The sequence below is a fragment of the Coptis chinensis genome, chromosome 6, assembly GCF_015680905.1.
Source record: "Coptis chinensis isolate HL-2020 chromosome 6, ASM1568090v1, whole genome shotgun sequence".
In the NCBI taxonomy this organism is placed as follows: Eukaryota; Viridiplantae; Streptophyta; class Magnoliopsida; order Ranunculales; family Ranunculaceae; genus Coptis; species Coptis chinensis.
The window spans coordinates 80009745-80019784 of record NC_141461.1 but is presented as its reverse complement, the minus strand read 5'-3'; the positions used below and the strand labels follow the sequence as shown (position 1 = coordinate 80019784).

At 36.3% G+C, this 10040-nt stretch overlaps 1 protein-coding gene and 1 pseudogene across 3 annotated transcripts; one reads left to right on the top strand and one right to left on the bottom strand.

Moving 5' to 3' along the window:
* The first annotated feature begins 587 nt into the window (after positions 1 to 587).
* Positions 588 to 3011, top strand: PDLP8 (plasmodesmata-located protein 8). The gene is made up of 3 exons (XM_086569220.1): positions 588 to 1462; positions 2518 to 2629; positions 2727 to 3011. Coding segments are annotated over exons 1-3 (876 nt in total). The 5' UTR covers positions 588 to 699; the 3' UTR covers positions 2728 to 3011.
* Positions 3012 to 3097: 86 nt separating this feature from the next.
* Positions 3098 to 7899, bottom strand: LOC147494722 (pentatricopeptide repeat-containing protein ELI1, chloroplastic pseudogene; annotated as a pseudogene). 2 transcript variants are annotated; one of them, XR_015200161.1, is made up of 6 exons: positions 5747 to 7899; positions 5552 to 5644; positions 4771 to 4867; positions 4522 to 4603; positions 4332 to 4411; positions 3098 to 3777 (listed from the first exon to the last, which is right to left on the bottom strand). The product of XR_015200161.1 is annotated as a pentatricopeptide repeat-containing protein ELI1, chloroplastic pseudogene, transcript variant X1 (transcript). The 2 variants fall into 2 exon arrangements; XR_015200162.1 differs by having other exon boundaries at positions 5722 to 5843.
* Positions 7900 to 10040: the final 2141 nt, after the last annotated feature.

Below are 10040 nucleotides of genomic sequence, written 5' to 3'. Positions count from 1 at the left end.
GGTAGTGTTATGGAAATGACTTCACCTTATTTCTCTGCATTTAGCGTACAAAGCTAGGCTGCTAGGACTTGTTTGAGTGGAGCCGAATAGGAATTGGACAATGACTTCGAGCAAAATCTGAATCAAAATTTGCAGCGCATAAGGTTACAAAACAGCACTCAGCATCTTTACATTTGCAAGTTTTGAACTTTTATTCTCTCTTTTCTCTTTTACATATTTTTCACACCTTAAAAGTTAGAACTTAGAAGAGATATTTTGCTAACTGCCTTCAATTACTGAAGGTGCTCACCGCGACAGAATTACCTTGAAAGATTTCCAGTTTTTCTTGGTCACTACATTCACAGAAAGAAATATGTATCGTAAAAGTACAGCAACACAGGGAAAGTATCAAATCGTATTTGATTAGTTTCTCTATAGCATTAGCAGGTATTTCCAATGTACATTTTTCAAAATTATAGACAGTATGGCAATGCCTGCAGATTTTTGTTATATCAGATCCTTTTGACCTATGACAAAGGTAAACATGAAAGTGAATGCAATTATAACTCCAACAAGCACAAGTAGAATAGAGAACATTAGTGGAATTATGCTTTTCATAAAGAAGTCTCAAAAGAAAAAGACCAAAAAAGCAAGCAAGCCAATTACTCCTACCATCAAAACAGAAACAGAACAAAAGCAGAGACAATTAAAAACAAAGAAATGATGTTGAAGAACCTTCAACACTCCTTCCAAAACACCGTCTTACTTCAGCAGAAACTCACTTCACTCTTCTTTCTAATATCTTATCTCACTCTTAGTAACCTTAGTCACCATGTTCAAGCTCACGTTTTCACTTATGCAGGCTGTTCTCAAGACAAATACCAACCAAACTCAGCTTTTGAAGGCAATCTCAATTCTCTGCTCTCTTCCATCACAAACTCTGCTTCTCAATCTTCCTATAGTAGCTATGCTGTTGGAAATGGCAGCTCAACACCTTCTGAGGACGCTGCATATGGACTATATCAATGTAGAGGTGATTTAAAGACAACAGATTGTGCAGGGTGCGTTCAAAATGCAGTGGGTCAGATTGGTTTAGTATGTCCATACTCATATGCAGCGAGTTTACAATTGGAAGGATGTTTAGTAAGATACGGAAACCATGACTTCTTGGGAAGACTTGATACAACTATAATGTATAGAAAGTGTAGTAAAAGTACTAGTAATGATGTTGAGTTCTTTAAACGTAGAGACGATGTTCTTGCTGACTTGCAAGCAGCTACTAGTTTTAGAGTGATCAGTTTAGGTTTGGTAGAAGGTTTTGCTCAATGTTTGGGTGATATGAGTCAAGTTGATTGTTCTTCATGTCTTTCCGAAGCTGTTGGAAAGCTTAAAAATATTTGTGGATCCGCGTCTGCAGCTGATGCTTATCTAGGCCAGTGTTATGCTCGATATTGGGCGTCTGGGTACTATGACTCCACTTCAGGTGCAGTTTCTAACCTCAATCGTTACTATCTGAATTTATTTAGATAGTTGATCATTCTTTTTATCAAGACTACATTGAAACACAGCCCCTGCTAAGTGTAGGCAATATCATCCAACCACTGAACCTGTAAGATATCGAGTTCTTTAGCTATCTTTTTGTTTCTTTAGCGAAAGAGAAAACCTTGTATACAACACAAGAAAGTAAAAAACTGCACTACTACATAGCAACTACCAAAGTGATTCGTAAACTTGAATAATTTTCAGCTCTATCAAAATTTGCACGTATCTGATGAAGCGTCAAAATTTATGACACACATAACGAGGATACTTGTGACACTGGTAGTATACTAGTCTGTTTGATATTGGACAGCAAGCAGTTACGGACACCGAGGCAAAGCATAATCTTGCAAATTGATTGTAAGTTTGTAACAGGCAGAGTAATGTCAAGAAGGTTCCATTTGAAAAAGTTGATGGGCTTAGTTAATGGTCATTTACTAGGTTGTTCTATTTGTAAAGAAATTCCAGTCAAAAAGATATTTTCTTAATTCAAAATTTGAAGACTTTAACCAGAGTCCCTAAATTCAACTTTTGAAGGCTGGCTATACTTTTATGGTGAATTTAGAAGTTTTTTACTAAGAGCTCCACTGAGATTTAGACTCACCTGCTTTGTAAATAAGATAATTTCAACTCTCAAATCTCGACAACAAATTATATCAACTGGGAAATTCTGTAAAAAACTATACCAATTAATGGATTAACCGTCTTTTCCAAGAAACAAGATTCCTTTTTATGGCTTATGTGGCTGTGCTCGGATGAGTATATATAGAAAATAATCACTGTCCTGGTATCGAGTGATCATTGTTCTTTGCAGGTGTGATGAGCTGATCATACATTGCCCAAAGTTATCATTCCCTCAATCGTCCATTACATTATTCTATCAGCAAAATTATTTGGATAAGCTTAGGGTTATATTAAAGAATGGCCAAGGAACACTAGCATCTTATATAGGCATATATAGCAGTCTTCTTGATCGCTTTTGCTTTTTCTGACGCGTAGATTCTTCGAACGAGGATAAAATTGGAAGAACGATAGCCATAATCGTAGGCGTATTGGCTGGTTTTGCACTAATCGTTGTTCTCCTCTCACTTTTGAGAAAAGCAGCTAGCTAGTGAGCTTCCCTACTTCCTTGTAGTCTATTTCTATCCCCTCTTATCCAGCTTATGATACTTATATCAAAAACTGACTTTTTGTATTGACAAATGCAGGTTAATCAAGAAGATAAAGATGATTGCAATAGAGAACTCAAGTTGTACTTTATTTTAGAATTTTAATTGCAAGAGGGTACCCGCACAGAAAAAGGAGCAATTACTCTGATATCTTAATTAGCAAAGTTTTTATCTCTATTTTTGATTGAGCACCCTCTGTGAACTGACCCTTGGTTTTAGCCATAACTGGTTCCAAAGTGCTTGTTAAATATTCTGGTTATATCTTCGTTTTGTTTATTCGTTTGAGACGATATGCCAAGGGCACCAGAAATGTACTTTTGTCCAGTCTTTGTCTAGACACCATAGCTCTGTGTTTCTTTTCTTGATATTGGTATTAAAGCAGATATGGCTTAAAATATGGGAGCATAAGGTGCAATAATCTGGCAGTGGACAATTATTGGAGCATAGCTGCATAAGGTGCTTATAGAGAAGAACAATATCCCAGTATAAAGTGCAAATTTGATGAGTGGATGACATACACATTCCTGCCACTGTTAACGGTTGATCCCATCCTTGTCGCCTTGTCTGCAGATCATTTGCTTCACTTAAGAGTAACGTATCAACCAATGAGATCCCCACAGCACACCCCTTTTCCATGCTGAGACTAGCTTCCTCGGAGTCTTGTGGGAATCAGTCTCAATCCAAACTTTATGCCATTCTTTCACGACTGCAATGACAATAGCATTCCACTCAACCTCAAAGTTGGCGATAACAGCAAGCCAATGTTGCACACACCAATATCTGGATTTTTTTTACTGCACATCCATCGGTATTATCTTCTCATTCTTCAAATGCTTAGAACAATGTCCTTAAATCTCCTTTTTTTTTCATTGTATTCCACACTTGAACTAAGAGATGTATGGAAGCCACCTCCCAAAGTCCTCAAACAATAAAACTGCACTCTAGGGCTTTCCCAAGAATGGTCCTTACATTCATATCTAGACACCTGAAACTGAAAATCATGTACAACCACTGCCACAATTCTTTACTTCTCCTACATCCCCGAAACAGATCATCCACTGTTTCTTCTTGTTCCTGGCATAAACAGCACCTGGAAACCATAAACACACCTTTGAATCTGACTTACATAACTGATGTGTACACAAGCTTTAAATTCCCAATCCACTACATTTGTTCAACAGGAGATTAGGGTAAGATCCTCAAATGGGAAATAATAACTTATTGAGCTGAGCCAACTTTTCTAATAACGTCGGTCCCTGAATTTTACCAAACCACATTCGCTCATGGAAAACTAGTGCAAATTAGAATTTGCAGTACCATTGTGATGCAAAACTACAAACTCAAATTTGCAGTGTACTTGAGAAAAGCAACTTAAATTTGAAATGAATGAAGTGGGGATTCAATCAAGTCAACATACCATGACACTGAACACCTAAGGCTAAGTCCAATGGTGCGGCAAAACACCAAATATCACGGAAATTCTGATCCTATGGTGCATCAAAACGCTAACCTGCCAACGCTATCGGTATAAGTTTACCTATCTATAGCGCCAGTTTTAACGAGATAGCGTCAAGTCTTCAAATCCCAATGTTCTATTAGTAATTTTATATCACTAAATAAACAATGCAAGAAACAAGTTGGAACCTGTGAGAGTGATATGATGTTTGCGGCTATATGGTTCAACCTGCATCTCTCATCTACAGAAATCTTCATTGTCTGCAAGACTACACAAGTGCTTTCACAGAAGAATAAATTAGCCCTACTTTAAAATAATAATAATAAAAGGGAAGAAAAATGATTGAAACGAGACAGTATAGAAGCAAGGTAAGTGTACCTTCATTTCAATCGATGATGTTGAAGAGTGTCTCCTTATCATGGGCAGATACATATTTATCTGGAAAGTACAAAGATTTCAACTGCAAAAAATCAAGAGAAGCATACAAACATGAGCCTTGACCATATTAAGCACAGAACCCGATATAGACTAATGAATATATTGTAAAAAAGGAGGATGAACCGCTACAAAACAAATCATAGATTTACTTAGATAAGTGAAACAGACAAATATTAAAGTCATACTTACCTGTTTCCATAGGGCATGAAGCATGTAGAACCAATGACCCGCCATAAGTTAAACCTTCAAATTCCTTCACCTGACAGAAATGTTCTACATGGTATTCCTATAATTTTAAATCACAACCATGAAAAGGAGCGAAATGTTAGCAACGGCAAGCATAGTATTTGATGAGAATAGTGGGCCGCTGAGAAGAACGATGAATCAAAAGACTTTCAGCAAATGAGTGATTCTCGGAGCACCTTTTCTTTGTCAACTCATGATCTACATCTTTGCGTTTTCAAAATTTATGCAAATATGAAAAGAGGGCATTTGGTGTCTTTAATTTGTATTGTTTGTAATCACATTCGACTCAACAAGAACACCCAGAAATAAAGAGGAAAAGGAAATCTAAAGAAATTTGAGTGCATGCAGCATCAAATACTCATGTTGGATTTATTCATTACTTATTAATAAGCTGGTGCCCTGCGTTTACATGAAGCACAAGATCACATAAGCCTCATCACCAATGTCCGAGATTTATTGTCCTGATGTCAATCCAAGTGATTAATACTATTTCTAACTCTAGCCATCTGATGAAAAAATTCGTGTTTGATCACCCTCAACTACCAACTTAGTCTTGCTTTTAAGTCTCCAAAGAAAATTGCAACTGTGCTTCATCTTTTATACGACATGTACACCAAAATAATAAAGCATGCAAAAGTAATAACTGATCGTCCTTAACCATGATGTCTGTTGCTCCTTTTATGGCTATTGACAGCATATGCATAAAAGAAAAAGACAGTATTACCTGAAATGATTATCCTGTCAGGAAACCTTGTCGAAGTGGATGGTGAAACAGAGATCCACCAAGCACTGCATCTTGTATTCGCTCATTAATAAGCTGAAAGAAAATCATAAAAATCATTTGCACTTAAAGGCATCACTACAAGATATACTATAAATTACAGCATCTCTAACCTGAACTATGATTGAATATGCTCACCCGATTGAGTCGAAGCAGAGAATAATGTTTTGATAGTATCACATCATTAGTACCAAGACTCAAGAATGTGTTAAGGCAAGTCTGCGTTTCAAGTTAGACAGTGCATTTAAGCAAGAGTGGATCATATAAAGAATCAACCAATCGAAAAACCCACTTTTCTCATCACCAATAATCTTTGCAAGAGCATATCCCAGCATTGAAATGGTGAAATCGATTGCTGTCTCTCATTACTATATCTCTATTTACAACTTTTGAGATGAGCTTCATACTAGAATGACAGTCATCGCAAACCCGCAGATTCTTTGCAATTCTGATGAGGGTTCCTTCAGGAGTACTAATTAACCCAAAGGCAACAGCTAATTTCTCACTGTGGACATTGACAGATCGCTCCTTCTCTTCCTCTTCTACGTCAAAGAATGGAGATTCTACATTAAGCTTATAACCTTCATGCTCCAACAACATAGCCAACTCATCCAACTTTGCATATATTTTATCAGTCTGTGGATGTGATCTATCTCCTGCAAAGAACTGATGGACTACATTATTTATTTCTATCCAACTCTTGCCAGGTGTTCTATTTATTCCCAAACTCCCCATCTTTTTTCTTACCCACTCCATGCCATCCGAATCTCCCACTCTAGCATATGCATACGATAGAAATACAAGACCCCCGGAATGTTGGGTATCTAGCTCCAGAATCCGGAGTGTGGCATAAACACCAAGTTTGAACTCTAAATGTGTCCTAGTAGTAACAAGCAAAGCACCCCAGACAACAACATCTGGCTGGATGGGCATCTTCTTGATGAACCTGTATGCCTGGTCGAGATGGCCAGCACGGCCAAAGAGATCAACCATACACGCATAATGATGGACCTTAGGAACTATTGAGTACTCTCTAGTCATGCTATGGAAGTAAAATTGCCCTTTTTCTACCAAACCAGCATGACAACATGCACATAAAACACCTATAAAGGTGATATCACCAGGTAACATACCTTCAAATCTCATATCTTCAAATATCTTAATAGCCTCCATTGCTCTTCCGTTCATGGCCAACCCAACAATCATTGCACTACAAGAAACCACATTCCTACAATGCATCCTCTCAAACACTTGAATAGCATCTCCAACCATACCACATTTACTATACATATCTATAAGAGCAGTTCCAACATATAAATCCAACTCATACTTATTATCCTCCAAAAAAGTATGTATCCTTCTCCCCAATCCAAGAGCACCCAAGTTCGCACAAGCCGATAAAACACTAACCAAAGTAATCTCATTTGGCTTTACACCCTTAACCTCCATTTCCTCAAACACACCCAAAGTCTCACCAAAATACCCATTCTGTGCATACCCTGAAACCAAACTAGTCCAAGAAACCAAATTCTTTTCACCCATCCTATCAAACACCCCCCTAGCCGACTTCATATCCCCACACTTTGCAAACCCAGAAATCATAGCATTCCAAGAAACCACATTCTTAACAACCATTTCATCAAACACATTACTCGCAAACGCCACATCCCTGCTCCTTCCATAACAATCTAACAAAGTTGTCCCTACATAAACATCCTCATAACACCCAAATTTCATTACATGACAATGTACTTCTTCCACTAACGACAACAATCCCACACAAGATTTAATCAACGGTGGGAAAGTAAAACGATTGGGTCTTCGCGTAACGTCATTTCTTTCACTACCCAACTGAAGTGTATAGATTAAAAATGATTGGCTTTCAAAACTTGGTGTTTGTGAACAAGCTTGAATCATTGCATTGGATAAAAAAGTGTTGGGGTTTATAGTATGTTTGAATATAGAAACAGCGTAAGTGATTGCGCGAAAACGTTTAGTGAGAATGGTGATTAGATTTGTGATTAGATATTGGTCTTGGTGTAAGTTTAGAGAATGAAGATGGGAGTGGATTTGTTTCAAGTGGGAAATGGAAGAAGAGTTGTGAATGAGTGTGTAGATTGTTTTTTGAACAAGATTTGGTACTGCTTTTGTTCCTTTCATTTGCAGTGAAATGGAATTTCAGAGAAAACTTGGTGATCAAGTTTTTTATTCGGAGACTAAAACGGTAATATCAGGTTTTAGAATTCGAAAGAAAATGGACGCAATTTCGGTTTTGACTTAAATTTCGTGAGATTTTCTGGGCACTTGAACATTTAAGAGAAGGAATTCTAAAAAGGATTTAGAATAACGTAAAAAGAATTTGATGATAAGCAGGTAAAAAAAATATATAAAACAACAAACGAAGGAATAATATGGAACAGGTACGGAGAATTATTTTTATAGATAAGCATTCTGGGCACGCTGGATGAGCGTGAAACCTATTCTGACACGGGCTGCGTATGTTGTTTTTCACACGTATTTTAATTATGTTATCTATCTGAAACCGAAATCAATCGGATTAATAAAAAAAAACCCGATTTCAAAATTCAAATTTGAATCGATCATTAAAATTTTAAATTCCCAACCCGATTTGTTGCTCTAGATATAAAGAGGTCCCACTAACCCACTTAAATTTGTCAGGATAAAAAAAAATCTGAAAATTTGTCTGGAATTTCTAATAAAATTGTCGAAATTTCGGATAGAATTGTCAAAATTTCAGATAGCATAGGTTGTGGCATGGGTTGTAATAATAGTGTGAAAATCTGTCTAGAATTTCCGATGAAATTGTCGAAATTTTAGATGGCATGGGATGTGGCTGTAGTTGTGATTGGGTTGTAATAATAGTGTTTGGCGAGGGCAAAATTGGAAAAACGAAAAAACGACGTATGAAAAAAATTTGTAGGTGGGGACGCGCTCTTTAAAGTAGTTAGATATGAAGGTTTCACAATCTGTACAATACACAGTCTCTTACAAAAAACAAAAGAAAAAACAGTTTGTACAATTGTATTTATGACCATTGCTTGCGGAGATATTTTCCTCCTCTTCTCGCATGAATTGATGGTTGAAAAGTTTACTCTGAACAGATTATCGAGGTGGCATTGCTATTTGGAGAAAGGTTCCGTCAGTTTTCCATCCTATCGAAGATACCATAATTTTGAAGCATTAGTCTGCATAGCATAATCTTTTTCAATAGAGACCAAGTCAATTCAACCTACAAAAGATTAATATATGGAATGGAATAGGGAATTGAGAGTTAATAATGCAAATTTTATTTTTCGATAATGGAATTGTTAAAGTCTATATTACATAGACACGCCCATATTTTGGGGAAAAAAAAAATCTGTGTTAGATACGTATCCCGTACGGACACATATGGTATGTGAATAATCTCAATTTTTTTATATTTTGTTGTGTCGGATACGGACACACCTATCCGTATCAATGCAACTTAGGTTAAAGTTAGTAATGTTGATAAATTGAGTTCATATTAGCCCATTACTGGAGAAGTCAAAAACTTCAGTGCAACCTTAAGTTGTAATACCATCTCTATCCCTCTTACTTTGATAAATACAGTAGCCGATGTAGACATTCTAGATCCATATTATTCATTTGTATATTCAGGGTACACAAACCCCACACAATATAATAGTCAAGTCATTCTAAATCTTATTTGAAGGTCTAGATCAATTGTTAATTATCTTAAACTCTGGGTCTTCTAAGCTATTTAATTGCTCAAATAAAAGGAATTGAATTGTATGTAGCAAAAGTTGTTAAAATGTCCATGTTTGTACTTAGTCTTTTAAAGTTACTGAATTAATTCCAAGATGATAAATAGGCAAGGAAAAACATGGTAATATGCGCACCGGTAACCCAAGGAGATCCAGTAGATCAGTTATTTAATCTGTTAGTAGAGAAGAATGTTTACTAAAGGGGTGTTTGTTTTTAGTACTTACAAGTGCATTTACACTTATTCCAACCATAAATGGTGGACTATTTTTTTGTTGGGTGTTTGTTTTTAGTACTTACAAGTATTTATAGGTGATAAACTCTTTATTTGGTATATTTTGCTACTTATAAGCAAGTGCTAAAAGGGGGGGGGGGGGGGTTTGTTTTATGGTTTTTGTAAGCACTTACCACTTATTTTCATGGTAAGTGGTGGACCATTTTTTTTTTGGGCGTTTGTTTTTCAGTTACTTATAAGTGGTAGACCCTTTTTATGGTATATTTTTGCTACTTATAAGTGCCAAAAGTATTAGTAAAATTTGACTTACGAAAATTTATAAGTAGCAAAAAACAAACACCCCGAAAGTAAGAAAAATTGACTTACACACTTATAAGTTACATTGCAAATATTTATAAGTAGCAAACACTTAAAACTAGCAAACAATAACAA